At 49.0% G+C, this 20,436-nt stretch overlaps 1 protein-coding gene across 1 annotated transcript in view; it reads right to left on the bottom strand.

Annotated features, from left to right (window-relative positions):
• The window catches only part of LOC120841023 (ficolin-1-like), a 124,394-nt gene that overhangs the window by 22,348 nt on the left and 81,610 nt on the right, over positions 1–20,436 (bottom strand). Inside the window, exon 3 of the mRNA XM_042288212.1 lies at positions 18,911–19,016. Within this exon, the coding sequence (XP_042144146.1) occupies positions 18,911–19,016 (106 nt within the window). The remainder of the gene's footprint in view (positions 1–18,910; positions 19,017–20,436) is intronic.

Genomic DNA, 20,436 nt, shown 5'->3' with positions numbered 1-20,436 from the left:
AGCAGAAGAGTGGGGGGTGACAAGAACATCTTTGTCCTGAATGCGTATTGCCGACCGTCCAGCAGGGTCATTGACTTTGAAGGCACCATATTGGACTGCATTACAGCAGCAAGAATGAAACCGATCTTAGTGGTAGGAGAGTTCAACGCGGCCTACACGGGGTGGGGTTACAAATATTCGTCCAAAAGAGGAAACCAAATGGTAAAAGCTGCAGAGGATCACGACATGGAGGTGGTTAACGAACCGGGCGTGCCGACCAGGACAGGCACCAGCACCGGTCAGAAACACCACTCCTAATCTAACGTTAGTTCAGGGGAACCTCGACGTTACTTGGCGTAACACGGGAGAGAATCTTGGCTCAGATCACGACATCATTTGTGTCACCCTCGGGGGGATCGATATGAGGGCGAAACTGGGTCAAGCCACCATTACAGACTCGGACCGGTTACGTAGACGCGCAGACTGTGAAAGCAAGGACGAGGACCAAGACACCAAGACGTATAAGGCATGGGCCAAGAAGCAACACAAGTTTGTGAAGAAATTTACACAGAAGATTACTACGACTACGCGAGTTCCCTTCTTAGACAGGAGGCTTAGCCACGTGTGGGCGGGCAGGCACGGTCTTACTCGAAGATGGAGGAGGCGAAGACATAACAAGAAGCTTCGGAGATGCATACATGACCTTAACAAGCAGGCGGTCTAGCATGCGCAGCAGCTATGCAGGGAAAATTGGATGAAAATGTGTGAAGACCTGCAAGGCACACTGTCTACAAGGAAGACTCCGAAACTGTTGCGGCACCTGATGGGGAAAGCGCTCGAGACTTCACAAGAATGATCAACAGTTACGACGGGGACGGGAGAAGCTCATCCGTGAACTCACAAGTAGATACCTCACGACCGAGAAGAGAGGTAATCCGACTCTGGAGTACGAAGGGGATAGCAACGTCGAGATGGAGGAAGCCTTCACCGAACTGCAGCTGGTTGCGGCCATCAATGAAAGTAATCAAGGCAGCGCACCAGGCATAAACGGCGTTACACACAAGATGCTTAAAAATATGAGTGTCGAAAGCCGAGCGGAACTGCTAAACCTCGCCAACGCGTCCTCGCAGAAGGGTTCGTTACCAAAAGAGTGGAAGAAGCGGAGGTGCCTTTCATTCCCAAGCCGGGGAAACCACCCCACGTCGACAACTTGCACCCCATCTTCCTCACGTCGTGTGTGGGGAAGGTGGTCGAGCGTATGGTTTTAAGAGACATTTGGACATCGACCATGTACGGGTTCCGGAGGCACGTGGGCACGCAAGACGTCTTGGTGCAACTACACGAGCTGGTAATCAGGAAAGCAAAGAATCCTACGCCAAGAGCTATCCTGGGGATCGATCTCAAGGGGCCTTCGATGACGTTACACAAGCAAGTATTCTCCGTAACCTGCGGCAAACGGGGTGTGGAAAGCGAACATTCAAGTGTGCACAGGATTTCTTAAGCAATAGAACGGCAACGATCAAAATTGGAGAAAAGGAGTCGAAACCGATAGCCCTGGGAGACAGAGGCACCCCGCAAGAGTCGGTTTTCTCGCCAATTGTCTTCAACCTGGCACTCCTCCCGCTCTCGGCCCTGCTTCAAGACATAGAGGGCATAGATCATGTTATCTACGCAAACGATATCACTGTGTGGACGTCGAAGGCAGGGTCGGAGAGTTGGTTGGACTAGACCCTTCAGGGAGTGGCAAAGACCGTGCACCAGTTCGCTAAATCGTGCGGCCTCAGTTGCTCGGCACAGAAGTCGGAGTTACTCGTCATCAAGCCAAGAACAAAGAAAGGAGAACAAGAGAACGTCGGCATCACCATCGACGGGACAAGCATAACGCCAACCACGCAAGCACGTATCCTGTCCTGGGTGTCATCTTCCCGAACAGCGGCAAAGCGGGGGCGTCGATCGAAAAGACGAAGGTTTCTAAGGACTAAAATACGAACATGATCAGAAGAGTCATGAACAGAAGTGTAGTGTTTCAAGAGTCAGACAAGAAGGAAAGCGGCGATAGGCCAGGATAGAGAAGGATAGAGAATTTCTCTGGCTTCCTTTTTTCTACCTCAATAAAAACAAAAGAGAAGAGGAGGATGAAGAGGTGGATAGAATAAAAGCGGCAGTTTTGATCTTGACGCGTGTTACGAACCGTTACACTTGGCGCAGTCGAGAAGATCACATGAAAGATGTGGTTTTCTTTAATTTTGACGGTTGGCAAAGAAGGACAGCCAATACTGGAGAGCTACCAGCTAAACGCTGAGGAAACAGTTCCAATGGCCCGGGAAGCTAACAGCATAGAACTTATCTCCTTCATCGCCAGGAAAGCGAAGTTGTCGCCGAAAGAACTTCTAAAACGGAAGGTGAAACTAAACATCATAGTGCAGGAATTCTAGGAGTGGTTTCAGAAACCGACCACTACTTCTGGTGAAGTGATTTCGGCCGGTAGAGACTTGGCATCGGTTGTTGCTCAGCTGCTGCAGTTGCATGTATCTCAAATAGAACGCCAGAGGCAGTTCATGACCACCATGTTAGAAAATATGAGAGTGGAAAGACGTACTCGGGAAAAGACAGTAAAGCCAGATATGTTTAACGGCGAATCTTCAGCTGCTTCTACGTGGCTGAACTTCTACAAATATGCCTGTGAGAAAAACCGCGGGACAAAAAACAGCGCGCGGATCAAGAATTTAAGGCTCTTTCTCGCAGGGAATGCGAAAAAGTGGTACGAATTTCATGTGGGTGCGATTCGTGGGATACGTAGAAGGAGAGCTTCACAATATCTTCTGACAAAATGCGGTTGAATGTGGGATAAGGCAATATTTTACAAACATCGAGAAGGCAGCCTACTAGATTAGTTTTATGAGAAAGAGCGACTTGTACAGCTCGCCGATTCTAATTTACCCGAAACATCGATCGTCGCACTGGTCATCCACGGGATGAGCAAAGAGGCAGAAAGACAAGTGAGAGCGCACTCTCCAAAGACCATTGAGGACCTTCTGTATTCACTGAAGGTTGTGTTCGTAGACCACTCCATTCCCCACGGAAAACAACGACCACTAACGAAGCTCAGAAGCGCGACCGTCAACACCCACAGCGGCCAAAAGCTTCCAGTAAACCGGGCAAGTAACAAGCCTTAAATGAACACAAGACCCAATTCAGTCAGCCACGAAGCACGTGCGAATGCATGCGCGTGCCATCGCATTGTGGAAGGGCCGCAATGCGCGTGCTTCGATACATGCCACCGCATCGTAAACAGCGGTGCTAACGACCAGACGGAAATCTAATAAGAGGGAGCACAGTCCCTCCCGATGACGAAGAAAGCGACTGTCTACTTGGTTAAGTACAACATCCTTTATGCCCCTGTTATCGTCAGTGGGAGACACGTGGATGCCTTCGTTGATACTGGAGCATCCATCAGCCTTGTCAACAAGAATATCGTGGACCCAGAAAAGATACGAAGTCGGCTGCCCATCGACGTTTACAGCTATGATGACAATGTTAAGCTAATGCAAAACTGGACGACGTTGGAAGTCGAGTTTAAGGGAAAGAAAATCCCGGTCAAGGCACTCGCCGCAGAAGACGTCGAGCTCGTGTTCGTTTTATCACGACTCGACATGAAGCACTTCCAAATGAACATAGCCTGGAAGGACGAAGTAACCCTAGACAAGGATGCGGATAGCTCACCTGCTGCTCCAGGTCAAATGGTCAGAACTGTGAAGAGGTCTAAGTACGTACCAACATCGTTCCCAGATTTGATATGTGTAGAATCATATCCATCAGCAACATCGGTTATTGAGGTTCCATTCAAGCTACGCGACACATCTGCAGTGCGGAAAAAACCCTACAGCATGTCCCACGAAAAGAAATTATGGCTTAAGCGGGAAGTGTAGAGAATGCTAGATGCCAGGATCATCAGACCCTTGACGTCAACGTTGTCATCCCCAATCACCATAGCCCCTAAAGAAGATGGCATATTTCGTCTCTGCACAGATTATCACCAAATCAATTCCCAGACAGGACGTGCTCCTGGTTCTACAGGATCGATCTCTGTGAAGGCTATTGGCAGGTCCCTCTACAAGAACACATCAAGTCCTTTATTGCCTTTGTAACACCAATCGACGTGTACGAATATAACCGACTACCATTTGGTTGGAAGAACTCTGGAGCCAGGTTTCAGAAGATGATATTGTCACGAATGACAAGTGATGAGGCGGCGAATAACTGAATAACCTGAATGTTTAACGGGGCGAACTTGTGCCCAAAAATAAAAGGAAAAATAAAGATAACAGCAGAGCGTCGCGGGTGTCGAAGGCGGCGAAGCAGTAAGATCGAACGCTGATGCGAAACTAATTGTGGTTCGCCACGCGGAGCCCCTTATGTGCACACGTGCGGTTCTGGAAGATTCGGCATAGAAGGTTCTGCGTGTAGAACATTCTGACCTCGAACAAGCAGCACGGTTCTCGAATTTACCAGAACCTTACGTCAGCGTCAACAAAAATGCGTCCCCGCGACCAGGACTCTAGATTTCTGCGTGGAAGGCACGCTCGATAACCGTTAGGCCACGAGCGCACTGCCTGCTTGGTCAACTGCGCTCGCGGCATCACTCCTTACTTTAAAAAAGTGCATCGCCCCGATGCAACACAAAACAAAACAGAGCAAATAAAAAGGAAAGTAGACTAAATAATCATTTGGAACACATAAGGTCCACAGTCCTATCGAGCGTAGTACGGATTCATTCAGGCCGTGGTGGACGGCGTGATGATGTTCTTGTTCCGTCGGGCATCACCTCGTAGTTCAGATCTCCAAGTCGACGAAGTACCTTGTACGGTCCGAAATACCGTTTCAGGAGTTTCTCGCTGAGGCCACGGCGACGAATGGGGACCCTGTCTGCGGGCTGGAAGTGGACGTCCCGACGACGAAAGGTGTAGCGGCCAAAGTCGAAGCGTTGTTGAGCTTTAATCCGGAGTCTGGCGAGCTGACGGACTTCTGCCCGTTGGGCAACCATCTGAGGGTCGTCGCTTCTGTCGACAGCCGGTTCTTGGGGTAACATCACGTCCAGCATTGTCGTTACCTTGCGGCCATGAACCAGTTGAAAGGGTGTCTACCCAATGGACTCTTGCACGGCCGTTTTGTAGGCCAACGTGACGTACGGCAACACTTCGTCCCATGTCTTGTGCTCGACGTCGACGTAGATGAAGGTCATATCGGCGATGGTCTTGTTGAGTCTTCCCGTCGGCCCGTTGGTCTGCGGGTGGTACGCCGTGGTGCGACGATGGCTGGTGTGGCTGAGAAGAAGGACTTCTTGCGACAGTTGGGCCATGAATGATAATCCACGGTCTGAGATTGGGATATGGGGAAAGCCGTGCCGGAGGACGATGGACTCGATGAAAAACTTGGCAACTTCGACAACAGTCTCTGCAGGAAGGGCTTTCGTTTCGGAGTACCGGGTGAGATAATCTGTGGCGACGATGATCCACCGGTTCCCCGACGTCGACGTCGCAAAAAGGCCGAGTAGATCCATTTCGATCTGCTGAAAGGGTGCAGTTGGAGGAGAAATTGGCTGCAGGAGTCCGGCCGGCCTCATCGGAGGATTCTTGCGTCGCTGGTACTCGTGGCATGATCGTGTGTATAGGTGGACGGTCTTGGGGAGCTTGGGCCAGTAATACGTTTCACGAATACGGGCCAGTGTCCGGGTGTAAACAAGGTGTCCGGACGTTGGGTCGTCGGGGCAGGCTTCGAAGATCTCCTCTTGAAGGTCGGTCAGAATTACCAGCAGCCAGGACAAGTTGTTGTCCCTGAAGTTCTCCTTGTAGAGTACACCTTGTCACATCACGAAGTTCGACAGGGCTCGTGAGAAAACACGTGGCGTGGTACTCCCGCGCCCTTCCAGGTGCTCTATTAGTGCGCGCAGCTCAGGATCGTCTCGTTGACGTCGTGCCATGTCGTCAATGTTCACTGCGCCTAGGAAGCACTCGTCTTCATTGTCGTCGCTGCTGCCGGAAGGTGTTTCGACGGGCGCTTGAGACAGGCAGTCGGCGTCGCTGTGCTTGTGGCCGGACTTGTAGACCACAGTCATGTTGAACTCTTTTAGCCGGAGACTCCATCTAGCGAGGCGTCCTGACGGGTCCTTGAGGCTGACAAGCCAGCAGAGCGAATGGTGGTCCATGACTACGCGGAACGGGCTCTCGTACAAGTACGGACGAAACTTCGTGATTGCCCAGATGACCGCAAGGCGTTCTTTCTCAGTCGTGGAGCAATTTTTCTCCGACGTGGATAGTGTCCGACTTGCATAGGCGATTACTCGCTCGGTGCCTTCTTGTAGTTGAACCAGTATCACGCAGAGTCTTGCGTTACTTGCGTCCGTGTGGATCTCGATTTCCGCATCCTGACCGAAATGTCCAAGAACACGAGGAGTCTGGAGTCGTCGCCTCAGCTCGTCGAATGCCTGCTGCTGCTCCTCGGCCCATTCGAACTTCTGGGCGTCCTTCGTGAGGTTTGTGAGCGGTGCAGAAATCCTAGCGAAATCCCGAACGAAGCGCCGATAGTAGGCACATAGTCCAAGGAACCTGAGTACGGCCTTCTTGTCTGTCTGCGCTGGAAATCCTGCGACAGCGCGAATCTTTTCTGGGTCCGGGCAAACGCCTTCGTTACTAACCACGTAACCTAGGAACTTCAGTTCGTCATAAGCGAAGCGACACTTTGACGGTTGGAGAGTGAGTCCGGCGGTTCGTATTGCTTAGAGAACAGCTCGGAGACGTCGCAAGTGCTCGTCAAAGTTGCCGGAAAAAAACTACGACGTCCTCGAGGTACACGGGACAGCTCTGCCACTTCAGTCCTGCCAGTACGGTGTCCATGACATGCTGGAAAGTTGCTGGCGCCGTGCATAGGCCGAAAGGCATCACATTGAACTCGTACAGGCCATCCGTCGTGACGAAAGCTGTCTTCTCTCGGTCGCGTTCGTCGACTTCGATTTGCCAGAAGCCACTCTTCAGAACCATCGATGAAAAGTATTGAGAGTGGCGCAGCCGGTCTAACGTGTCGTCGACGCGGGGAAGTGGATATACATCTTTTTACGTTACCGTGTTCAGCTGCCGGTAGTCCACACAGAACCTAAGCGTTCCCTCCTTCGTTTTAACCAGTACGACTGGAGAGGCCCACGGACTGCTTGAAGGCTGGATTATGTCGTCGTTCAGCATCTCTTGAACTTGCTCCTGGATTACCTTCCTTTGTTTTACGGAGACTCTGTACGGCGATCGATGCACAGGGCGCGCGTCGTGCTAGGTAATGATGCGGTGCTTCGCAACGGCGATTTGGGGTACCTTCGACGATGTCGCAAAGCAGTCGGTGTACTCGGCGAGGAGGTCGATCAGCTGCCCTCTTTTCGGGCCCGGAAGCTTAGGGTCAATGTCGAGCTGCGCTGGCGACGTACTGTCTTGCTGAGGTGGCGAGGATTCTTCAGTAATCCCAGTGATTTGGGCGGAGCTCCGGAGTTCCTCGACGTGACCCACGGCTGCACCTTTCGTGATATGTTGCGTTTCATTTCGGAAGTTCGTCACGAGGACTACAGTGCGGCCATCCCCAAGTTCAGCTACTCCTCTCGCAGCGCCTATTCCTCTTCCCAGTACCAATTGAAGGTTTCCCTCCCGAAGAATGTCGCCGCGGATAACTGCATCAGTCACGACGGTTACGACGACACTTGATCGCGGCGGCAGAGTAACGTGGTCGGCAGCGATTCGGGCGGCAGCTGACGCTGTTCGGGGTGTCCCTGAAGGTGGAAGAGGTGTACGCAGCGTCAATCTGTTTTTACCAAGGTCGATAAGAGCGCCGTATTCGCACAAAAATCCATGCCGAGGATGACGTCTCTGGCAGAGTCTTATAGAATAGCGAATTTCACAGGACACGTCTTGCCGTGAACCTCGGCGGGAGCAGTGCATCTTCCGACTGGCGTGATGAGATGTCCCCCGGCGGTCCGTATCTGTGGGCCATCCCACAGCGTCGTCACTTTCCGAAGGCGTTGGGAGAGCCTCCCACTCAGAACGGAGTAGTCTGCTTAGTGTCAACGAGAGCCGACGCGTCGTGGCCGTCGATAACGACATGTAGATTATTCTTCACCGTTGCAGAAGCGTCGTTTCGGTCTCCGGTAATGTTTGAGTGGGGGCCCTCCGACGTTTGTGGTGGATCTTGGCGTCGGTCGTCTTCGGCAACTCCACCTCCAGGGGTTGCCGCGCCTAGTTTCCCCGGCGAGGAACGAGGGGCGACGGGCTTTCACGTCGGGGTCGCTGCGTCGGCGAAGCTGTTCGTCGTGGCGATGGCGACCGGGAGACGCGGCGAGCTGCAGGCGGGGGAGACTGAGGTCGTCTGAGGTATTCTTCGATCTCCTGCGGTCGTTCACCGTAGCGTGGACGTGGATCGTTCGGATGGAAGCCACGCAGCCCTATTTGCCGGTAGGGGCAGCGGAGGTAGATATGGTCGGCTTACCCGCAGTGGTAGCACAACGGGCGTCGATCGGCCGTCCTCCACACGTCGATTTTTCTCGGCGATAGTTGTTCCGGGCGGACATACTGGACTTCTCCTTCCCGGCGACCAGGATGCAACGGCATCGGTGTGTCTCGCTGTCGTGGCGCCGTGGATTGGCGGTTAGCTTGGAGGGGGGGGGGGGGGGGGGGGGGGGGGGGTCGTCGGGCCATGGTGGCGTAGCTCAATGTCGGTTCCTCTGGAGTCGTCGTGTTGATCAGGACTTCAGGTTGTCAGGTTGGAAAGCTCTGTAAACCTCCTCTCGAACAACCTCAGTGAGCGACAGTGGGGATGGGCGATCCGCGGCGGGGAGCATCTTGCGTATTTCTTCACGGACAATGTCGCGGACGATTTTCCGAAGGCCGTCGACACCGGTGGTATTCAGGTCCAGTCGGCAAGATGCGGCGGTTGGAGGAGCAGGCACGCCGGCGAGTCGATGGTAATAGCTTGCTCGGGTCGGCAGCGCGCGCTCGATCTTAGGGGCTTCAGCCACAAAACCGTGGACTTGTTGTCGGGGGATTGAGGACAAGTCTCCCAAAAATTTCAGCCTTCACGCCACGCATGTGGACGCGAAGCTTCTTCTCCTCGGCTGCCTCCGGATCGGCTCGGGCGCATAGGCGCATGACATCCTCTACGAAGCTGGTCACGCTTTCGTTGGGGCCCTGCACTCTTGTTTGGAGAAGGTCCTCCGCTCGCTGCCGACGGTAAACTCAGTCGTCCATCCGTTGTGGCGGGATACACGCTGAATTTTTCAGCCAGTCCTAAATGTCCTCGTGGACGTCTCCGTGAAAAGGCGTTGGAGTTCTGGGTGTGACCGGCAGCTACGCGACGGCAGAAGCGGTCGGGGTCTGCGCCTGGTTGACCATCGTCGTCTTCTTCGGCTTAGTCGTGGGTGGCAGAAGTCCGTGTTCCAGGTGTAGACCTTGGATGCGGCGATTTGATCGGGTCTTGATCTGGTCTTCGTCGGGGCCTCCGAAACTGGGGTTCGGAGTTGTACTGTGGGAACTTGGGGGGGGGGGGGGGGGGGGAGGGGAGGTGCGCTGCACGGACATGCGGTACCCCGCACCTCCACCACAATGTCACGAATGGCAAGTGATGAGGCGGCGAATGACTGAGTAAACGAACGTTCAGTGGGGCGAACTTGTGCCCACAAATAAAAGGAAAAAGAATGATAACAACAGAGCGTCGCGGGTGTCGAAGGCGGCGATGCAGCAAGATCGAACGCTGAGGTGAAACTAACTGCGGCTCGCCACGCGGAGCCCCTTATGTACACGCGTGGGGTTCTGGAAGATTCGGCGTAGAAGGTTCTGTGTGTAGAACATTCTGACAGCGCCAGCGTGTGTAGAAGAGAATTCAAGGAAGATGGTGCATTGACGTTCGTCCAGGCCTTCGTGATGTCGCGCATCGTTTAAGCGGCGCCGTATCTCAAGTTACTCAAGAAATACAGGGTGCAGTTGAACGTTATTATACGGAAGGCAACCAAGATGGCGCTGAGCATGCCGAAGCATTCGTCGACAGACAAGCTTCTCGGCATGGCCAAGCACAACGTCGTTGAAGAGTTAAAAGAAGCTCATCTGTCTAATCAAAGAGTTCGGCTCAGTCATACTTTGGCAAGACGTCGCGTTCTTGCCAAGTTTGGCTGGCAAGAGGCAGATCGGAAGGAAACGGGGCCGTTACCCAGGCTATGGGAGCATAAAATCGACTCTAAGCCGCTGCCTCGAAACATGAGGCAGCGTCGTAACGACAGCCGTAGAGCGGCTCGTATAGCGGCCTTGACGGAGACTTTAGTTCAAATAGAAGAGGAAGAGGGGGTCACTTTCTACACATACGCTTCGTTACCCAAGTTTTCATCGAAAGCACGCCGGCAGTTACGACAGGGAAGTTGCTTGTGACCTGCACCTCCATCAAGACGTCTTTTCCGGAATGGGCAGAAGAGGTCGCAATAGCTCTAGCACTCGCGCAGCCCAAAGTGGGAAGAATTGTCACTGACTCGCAAAAGGCATATAACAGCTAAAGAAAGGGGTGGGTGTCTCTTGCGGCAATACATTCTCAAAATAAACGCGACGTACAGAGCGTGACACTGTTGGCGCGAACAAGCGATCGCCAGTTTTTTGTGTTTTTCTCTTAGAACGGAAAGGCTGCCATCAAAGATATTATTGTTATAGAAAGACCTCGTCTAGGGCTCTAATATAAGAGGTAAAGGTATGAGCCCACTAATACGTTTTCTGAATAAATTGCGAAAAATCGCCGATGTCGTGTTTGCGCTAACAGTGTCGCGATGTGTACCTGAATGGAACGTTGAGTTGATAAGGACTCCGGCTCAATCTGGGCTGGAGGGCAACGAACTTGCCCACCAGTTTGCCCGAGAGATAAAACACCGGGTAAAGGAAGGTGAGCCACGGTCCGTAATTGATGATAGCGACATTGCGAACCATTACAGGATGGAAAGGCGACGTTACCCCGATCCTCAAAAATCGCTTAGCAGAGAACAGCAAGCGATTTATAGGCAGGTACAGGCAGAATCTTTCCCGCACCCTTAAGGGGTATTCACACGAGGGAGAAATCCCGGGGATTTCTCCCCGGCACGCGCATTCCACGACGAAAACGTTAGGCTTTGCGATGTGCAAAAGCCTCGCGTTTTCATCTCGTGATTCTCGCGTGCCGGGGAGAAATCCCCGGGATTTCTCCCTCGTGTGAATACCCCTTTACCTTCAAAACAAGATGTACCCGGAAAGGTACGAGAAGGAATGTAATTTCTGGAGGACTCAGTTAGGCACACTCCAACACGTCATTGGAGCATAAGATTTTGTCAAGCCACCCCCCCCTCCCCTCCCACACCTCTTACCGCCCCCACCACCCCACCCACTCCCTCATCCTCTCTTACCGTGCGATAGGATACCTTGCTAACCAGCCCCGCACTTGAAGACCAGCTTGTCCTGATCTCCAGGGGCCAGACGGCTAGGGAAGCATATGGGTCCCGTGAAGAGAGAACCACTTCCATCGACGGCGTTTAAGAAGACGTCGTAATTAGCTCGGTTCAATAAAGATGTTTCTCTCTCTCTCTCTCCAAAAGTTGCTTCTCGGGACCTCTCGGGAGCCGCCGTCGCTTCCGTCCTCCCCACCACAGATCGCCTAATCGCAACTTTCACGACCTATAGGGGTGCGCACTGGCGCCTGTAAAAATGGCCGTCATTTGGCTGATTGTCGTAGAACAGCAGTACGAGGGTGTGTCAGCGACGCCTAAGTAATTCTAGTTTTGCAATATACGAGCAGAATTAGAGCTTATTTATTTATTTCATGCCAGGATAGGTGTAGGCAAGCACCTTTATTGTGAAGCCGATCATTCAGGAGCTAGGGAGCGCGATTCTCACACCGCGGTGCCACCATCGCTGAAAGTTGCGAATAATCTCTTTCATACTTAGGGTAATACGCTGTCAAAGCTGTTGACGGAAGCATCAGACTTGATCCTTTTGATCGCTTGCACGTGTTCTCGCGCAACCGAACAGATGAAACCACGCGCTTGTAAAAAAAAAAAAAAAAAAGTCTTATAGATTAACACGCGGCCCTGACGTGACGCAGCTGCGGTGGCACTGTCGACGGCACTGCGCATGCGCAGATGCTTCCCTTCACGCGAATTTCGTTTCTGGGCATGCGCAGTCCCCACACCTTGTGTGGGCAAACGCGGGCTTGTTTGTAAACAGCGTGTTGGTCTATACATAGACGCTTCTTGTTTCCTGTCGTTCTCAGTCACGTGGGTTCCGTGTCTGGTATACGGGACAAAAAAGTAATAAAACATTTCAACCTGGAATATGCAAGAAAACATAGGTGAGGCAAAAAAATGTGTGACGGTCACGCATTTTTCCTGCACACCTTTCAGGGGCGTGGAGAGACGAAAACGATGTTTTACCGCATGCCAGAAGTGACGACATTCAAAATGGCTGCTCCCTTGTGGAAAATGTGTATATTCCTACTAAGGGATCTTGTATAAATTTCATATAGTGTTGTTGGATACGGCGTCTTGTGTAGGTATATGAAGCCCATACCCGCTTACAGGATTCTGTGTAGGTATTCGCGTCTCCAGCTCGACGCTCGCCCTCCCGCGGCGGAAACGGGAAGCGCTCTAGTGAGGGTCCCCCGATTCTCCTGCTCAGCGGGCATGGCGGAACTGCTCGCGATCATGGCTCGCAAAATGTCGTTTCCGAATGCAAACAACACTCTTCACTGTCCCAACGCAGTGCTGCAGCCGGTATGGGATTGTACGTGGAGAGTTTTAGTATTGCGCATAGAAGCAAACGCAAGCGGTGTGCGTTTGCGTTAGAGTTGCGTGCCCCACGTTGTGCGTGCGCCTCATCGCCATGCGCCATCCAAGACCGCCATTGTGGGCTCCGCGCACGCGCAGTGTGGAGCACGCAAAGCTAACGCAGACACACAGCACTTGCGTTCGCTCGAATACGCAATATTAAAACTCACTACTGTTTCACCGGCTTCCAACACCAACGAAACGTGCTGCAGTGAGCAGACGTGCAAGCAGGTAGGCGTTCCTTCGAACTGGAAAGGTTGAGATTGGCAAAACGACGGCGAGCAAATACAAAAGTAAATCAATGTTATAAAAAAAACTAATAATTAAAAAAAACAGCTTTTTTTTCACTTTTTGGGCATTTGGTTTGGAAATATATTGGCGGCGATTCTGGACGTTTCGCCGATTGTCAAAAGTCTCGGCTTTGATAGCACAATATACTTTATCCACAATTAATGTAATTTTACATGGATTTCTCACATTAGCTAAAATGTTTTAATTGATTTTAAACTCTTTTTTTATTTTATTGGTAATTAAAATGCAGCAATTGGAACCAGTGATGATAATTAGCACAGTTTTCATTGTCATATTTCTTCGCGCGTTTAAAATTAGATCGTAACTAACAAATCATATTAGAGCTTCAAGAATTACTTATTCAAATATGTGAATTTTAATATTATTATTATTAATACAAATCGCGGCAATGTATGCCTCTAATTAACGCCAAGATAACGAGAATACGCTATTTAACCATAATAGTCTTTCCAGAAAGGTATAATTCTGTTTTCTTTTCAGCATATGAAAAACTCTGACATAGTTATCAAGGTAGACAAACAGTCAAACACTGGATGTGATATGAAGTCCTACGCGTCACGCGGTGCTATAAAAACACACACGCACTTCAGCTGTCTGACTCAGATTCCGTCTTCGGGTTGTTGCAGTGAGAGCAGCGTTTATTAGTTTATGCGTTTCGTGGACATATTGTAAATATTTGAATTATTCTCTTATTCTTGTGCTGGAATAATTGTCATTATTTTCCATGACGATTTTCTGAGCGAGAAAACGGCAGCGAGAACGCACAGATATCAGCACTGATTTTTTCAACAACTACAAATATCAGACTGGATCGAACAATATGCCCAAAATAAAGTTTCCGCGAACAACTTTTCTAAGTAAATAATTACGATGTGAGACACATCTTGAGTCATGAAAGAATTCGAAATTAAGACCTATATCAAGAAATTAAATTCAAAATAGAGGTAAGTTTCGGTTTCGCTCCAGAATAAAAACGTGCATCCTTCCGTAAATAATACGCTAAACACCGTTCTTGTTTTCAGGTTAAAGAGGTGACCTGCGCTCATAATACATTAGCTTCCTCGTATTACCAGAAATAATTTATGTCGCTCAGTGAAGCCAGCACGCTAGACAGGCTCAACAGCGGCACGCATCTCTGACCCTCACTAAACCCGCCATCTTGGAAAATGAGTGGCGCCACCTATAGTTAGTTGGAGTCGCGAATACCCCAGGGGCGGATTTATGGGTCAGGCCTGGGAGGGGCTTTGGCCACTCGGCGGCCGGAGGGGGGGGGGGGGGGGGGGTGAGTCTGCTGAGATATTCAATCCATTCAATTTTATCTTCTAACGCAGTGTTGTGGGTCCCCGGGCAAAAAAGCTGTCGTTGACAGATTGAGAGTGCCGGGGGTCCCATAGAGACAGCAACGTTTTGTGAAAAAGTAAAACAGTTAGGACGCGTTACGGCCGAAACGTTGCCCCGATATGTGTTGACCCAATATTTGCTATGTCGCCAAAAACTAAACTTTTGGCTGGTGTTTATCAATGATTTTACTTTAAAAAAAAATTTGACTTTGGGGATTTAAGGAGAAGGGGGGCGGGCTCCCCTCCCCCCCTCCTTTAACTCTGCCCTTGCCATACGAAGACACAGGATCCTGCATAGGTATACAAGATCCATACCCACAAAAAGGATCCTGATAGGACGTCATCCCCACCAGCGGAAATGACGTCCGTTGTTGATGTAAGTGTCGCATTAGTTGTGGCTGCTGATGTTGCGGTTGGCGGTGTAAGGCGTCCGTCAAATGCCAAATCCTTGAAAAGAATCGCCCGCCACAGCGGTCATAACCCGCTCTATACTCAGAGATTTTTTTAGTGCCCGATTCCCATTCAAAACGAAGTGAGTTGGAGCACTATATGCGTAGCAGTGAAAAGATGCTAGGGCTTATTTTGTAGAGACTAGGATTGTGCCTCTAATGACTGTTATTTGAATTATGATTCATTACCTGTTTGACTTCTCGTATGAAACTATTTGCAAGTGCATACGAAGTGCTTCCTGTGTGCCTTCCCACACAAAAGTATACGGGAAATGCCTTTTCGTAAGACTTTCTGTATGAATTTAGATAAAATTTTCCAATGAGGTCGGGTTCGTGTTTCGCTGCTTTAGCATATTTGTTGTCGCATTGTGCGTAATTTTCAGCCAAGAGAAAGATTAGTGATATCAGCCTTGGTCTTTCACAAGCGTACAATGAAAGAACAATCGCTGCATTAGGGCTCACTCACTCGAGTTTTAGGGGCGAAGCTCCTTAAAGGTGTATCCACACGACGGACCGGGCCGCGGACCGATTGATCACGTGGTGTATCCACACGACGGACCGGGCCGCGGACCGATTGATCACGTGATGCGAGGCCCGCGGGCCGCCCGGCTGCAATGAGCATCCACACGGCGGACCAAAAGAGCAGACGACAGAGTGAACGGGCCGGTCTAACCCTCGACCTCACAGCTCTGCCAAACGCATGCAACCAGCTGCTTTGAGGCTATTTGAAAGGAACCAAGATGGAGGTTGAACGAAAAAGACTTTTGGCCGCGGTGGCCCTGGCGTTGACTATTGACTACGAGGAGGACTTAAGTGAACCGAAAAGGGCATGCATCTATTGTCCCACAGAGCGGGGAATTGCTCCACGAGCGCGATGAAGTAAAAAGTTGCATCGTCGCACCATGCCGCCATCGTCGCACAACAAAAGGTTCGTCTTCTTCGTCTTCAACAGTTGGCGCCAAAAGAACACGACTTTGGATTTCGATTCCAATCTAAACAACAAAAGTCAGCTTGTTGCCAGACTTAGCACTGCAATTATACTAAAAACGCCGCGGTCCGCCGCCAAGGTCCGGGCGAGAAAAGTCGCTTGGCGTTTCTCAGAAGCGCGGGCCGCGGATCGCCGGCGGACCTCAAAGACCGATGACGTGAGATCACGTGATGCGCGGCCCGCGGACCAAAACAGCGATTTGGTCCGTCGTGTGGATACACCTTTAGGGGCTAGCCATGTTACACCTACAATCGTCATTCCAGAAATGGACGATGTGCAAATCAATATTGATGGTGTTATCAGTGCCATTAACCGCTTGCCGACAAAATCCAGCCCGGGTCCTAATGGTGTATGCTCGAAGCTACCTTAACTAACAAAGGATGCATCAGGTGCCGTGCTTGCCAGCTTATTCCAGCAATCGCTTAATACTGGCCACATTCCGAACGAATGGAAATCAGCAAATGTCGTGCCGATTTATAAATCTGGTAATCGGAATTGCCCAACAAACTATAGACCAATTTCATTGACCTCTGTTCTTTGTAAACTTTTAGAACATATAATATATTCATCTGTCATGAAACACTTAGTCTCAAACAACCTGCTATTTCCCAATCAGCACGGCTTTCAACGTGGTCTTTCGTGTGAAACCCAACTGTTTGAACTGGTAACGGATTTGCATACCTGTATTCACTCATCCTCACAAACCGACGCTATTTTTATAGACTTTTCGAAGGCCTTTGATCGTGTACCACACAGTCGTCTGATAAAAAAAACTACAATATCTCAAAATTAATGATAAGGTAATTACATGGATTCGTGAGTTTTTGCACGATAGAAAACAATCAGTACTTGCAAATGACATCACCTCACCACCTATACATGTCAAATCTGGTGTCCCTCAAGGATCCGTTATTGGACCACTTTTGTTTTTAATTTATATAAATGACCTCCTCAACAACATTTCTTCAAAGATTCGCCTATTTGCAGACGACTGTGTGGTATACCGTCAAATATCTAGTCAAAGCGACTGCCAGGCCCTTCAAAGTGATTTGGATATCATACTTTCATGGTGTGACACGTGGCAAATGCAGATAAATATAGATAAAACAAAAATAATGACATTTACCAATCGTCGCTCATCTTTTCAATACGACTACAAAGTTATAGATTCAAAATTGGATAAAGTATCCACATATAAATATTTAGGAGTCCACTTAACTTTCAACCTCTCCTGGAACACTCATCTAGATTATATCCTTAGGAGGGCTAACCAGTCACTTGGTTTCTTAAGAAGGCATTTATATATGGCAACAGCAGAAACGAAGCTACTTGCATACTCTACCCTCATTAGGCCCAAGTTGGAATATGCAGCTATAATTTGGAACCCGCATCAAAAATATTTAATTAATAATTTAGAATCATTACAAAACAGGGCCACCAGGTTTATACTAAAAACGTATTCACCTATAAGCGTCAGTCAACTTAAGAGTTCACTTGGTTTATTGACTCTCCACCAGCGAAGATACCTCGCAAGGTTATCCCATTTTCATAAACTCTATCATAGTTCCTCAGATTTCCGTCAAAACAACATTCTCCCACCGGCTCGCATTTCCCCTCGTCATGATCATTGTTACAAAGTTCATATTCCATTTGCAAGAACTAATCTGTTCAAATACTCCCCGTTCGTCCAATCGGCGACTGAATGGAATGAGTTGGCAAGCGAAATTGCGACGGTCACTGATCATGATACATTTATGTTGTTATTGCGTGAATCTTTAGGGTGAATGAATCATATATTGCCTTGTATGTTACTCGCTCGCTGGGTCTATTGCTTTTTTTCTAGCACGTCGACTGCCTCCAATGATGTGAGTGCGTGTGTGGCTTTTTTGTTATGTAATGTCTTCCCTTCATGGTTCTGTTTAGCGTGACACGATGTCTTCTATTTTTTCTTGTAAAATATTGTATGATTATGTAAAAGTTTATACGACACCCCCCTCTATGTAATGCTCCTTTGGAGCCTTTAGAGGTATGTAAATAAATAAATAAAAATAAATGTCCGTATGTCCGTCCGATGTCCGGCGTCGGGGGCTCGTGCTCCTGCTCGTGAGCTTACGCGCTCACGTGCTCACGAGCACGTGAGCACGTGCTCCCGTGCTCGTGTAGGACAAAAAAAAAAAAAAACGACCGCATCTCCACGTGGTGGATGATGTTGATTCGGGCGAAGCTCTTGTGGTGCTTGTCTGCGTAGACGCTGAGCCGCAGCATGCCGAGCCTTTCGTTCGTTTTCATCCATGTCAGAAAGAGAATGTGTGGTATGGAAAGTGGTTATTTACGCCTTTGAGCATTTGACCGCAGCGTGACATGGATGAAAACGAACGAAAGGCTCGGCATGCTGCGGCTCAGCGTCTACGCAGACACGCACCACCAAAGCTTCGCCCCAATCAACATCATTCACAACGTGGAGATGCGTTTTTTTTTTCTTTTTTTTTTTTTGTTTGCGGTACAATATACGTACCTGTGAAGTCATAAGCCACGGATTGGCTATCAGATTGAGTTTATTTTTGGGGGCTCCTTCAAACATGGATGCTGCTTGTTATAGAGAAATGAGTACTATTAAATAGCGCTGATCAGAGCTACCACAGAAACCACTGTGGCTCTTTATTTATGCTCCTTACAGCGACCAAACGTTAGTTATAGCAAATCTAGTTACGTTGCCGCGAAATGACAGGCATGTTTGTTGCAACTGCCGCAGAAGTGCCGGATGTTCGAGGCGCTGCTGACTAGTTCAGGGACCAAGTGACTCTGCCTCCGGTCCGAAAAAACTGGTCCGGAAGCGACTGCCCCGAACCAGTCATTCCTGTGACAAAAAGCTGTCGCGCTACCGTTGCAATTTCTAAGGTCGCCATTTAAAAGCAGTTGTTTTGTGCTCCAGGTTTGGGTTGCCTTTTCTGGGATGCTAATACAGAAGGAGTTATACATTTGTACTTGCCTATCCACGAAGCTCCCCCCTGTGTTTTAAATCCACTCTCGTAATGTTTGATAACTTTCTCGAAGTAGTTGTTCTCGGCTTCAGATCTGGACCGACGTTGAATCACCTGGAAGTTGATAGATGAGTCAGCGCGAAGGGAATCAGAATGTGGCAACGGTGAGGGTGCAGGCTAGCTGGTGTAAATTGAGCAGAGCTGTAAACCCGAGACTGGCGATGCGGACCAGGGACAAACACACAACGACACGGACGAAGTCTCAAACGCAGCTACAAACTTTATTTCATAGGACAAACATACATGTCACTCGCCACCCTTTGTCCCCCTCTTTTTTCTTTTCTCTTCCCGAAACCCCTTACCCCTTCCCTCTTCCTTTTCCGAGGCCCCCGTACATTCCATTCAAAAATAAGCTCAGACGTCGCCAACTCGAATTTGCCGACACATCTTGTGTTAACGCTCATACACAGCGACATCCCGAGGTCACTCCGGTGCTCCCAAACCAGTCACAAAGCCGCCGACAAATCTCCTGTCAACACACACGCACCGCGACACCCCGATGTCATCCCGGTTCCCTCAAACCAGTCAGCCGCAAAATATTTTCGGCGTCTGAACTTAAGTGGACGGATGTTTGACTGATGCATTCGGCAGACGTCTTTATCCTAATGGTCTCTCTCACTGATCTTTTCATGTCGTTGTTATCGATGCGAAAAGCATACGAGAACCTTATGAGAGTACATAAAAGCAATATAAGATAATATAAGAAGTTATACCAAACTGATAAGAAGTTACTTTTAACTTCTTAGATAATATTCTATTTTCCTTATATGATCTTATAAAGTTATTTTATGCTTTTATATGATCTTATTTGATCCTATGCGTTTAATTGACAGAGAAATGTTTATTCATATCAGATTAATTTACTAGGGTTTATATGACTTTCTGGCAGCAGTATTTTATGAAAAATACTATATTCCCCTTCGTGGCTATTCGTACAATATGCGAGCACTTTGTTTTAATTTTATAAATAGGGAAAGTATAACATGCCATAAGCACAAAACGCTCATAGGCAAGACTGCGGGATATTCAACTTATTCTTGAAGAATATAAAAGTTTTAAAATAAGCATGTGCTTCTTCTTGTTGCACGCTGCGAGTCACTTATAACATCCTCTGGACTAATATTACGGCGGCATATTATGGTGATTGCAAGTTCAAGTATTGCAAAAATGGTTCATATAACCTAATGCAAAAAAAAAAAATAATGTCGGGCATAGCCTTAAAAAGTATACGTTCTAGGGTTCTAATTAGTATTGACTACTACAGTATGATTGCCGTCTATAATACTTACAGGGAATATAGCTATGTCTCCACTTCTTCGGTTAAAGTCAATTTCGAAAATATTTTGTTAAAAATAGAATATTTCAGAATCTGTGGATTTCTTACCCGAATTGAACTTATTTATCACGTTTCAATTCGGAATAAGTTCTTTCTAAAATGATCTGAGAAGTTTGCCATATTGTTATGGGTACTCAC

This window comes from Ixodes scapularis, unplaced genomic scaffold (genome assembly GCF_016920785.2).
Source record: "Ixodes scapularis isolate PalLabHiFi unplaced genomic scaffold, ASM1692078v2 ptg001274l_1___fragment_1__unscaffolded, whole genome shotgun sequence".
In the NCBI taxonomy this organism is placed as follows: Eukaryota; Metazoa; Arthropoda; class Arachnida; order Ixodida; family Ixodidae; genus Ixodes; species Ixodes scapularis.
The sequence above is the reverse complement of the archived record's forward strand: the minus strand, read 5'-3'. Positions and strand labels throughout refer to the sequence as shown.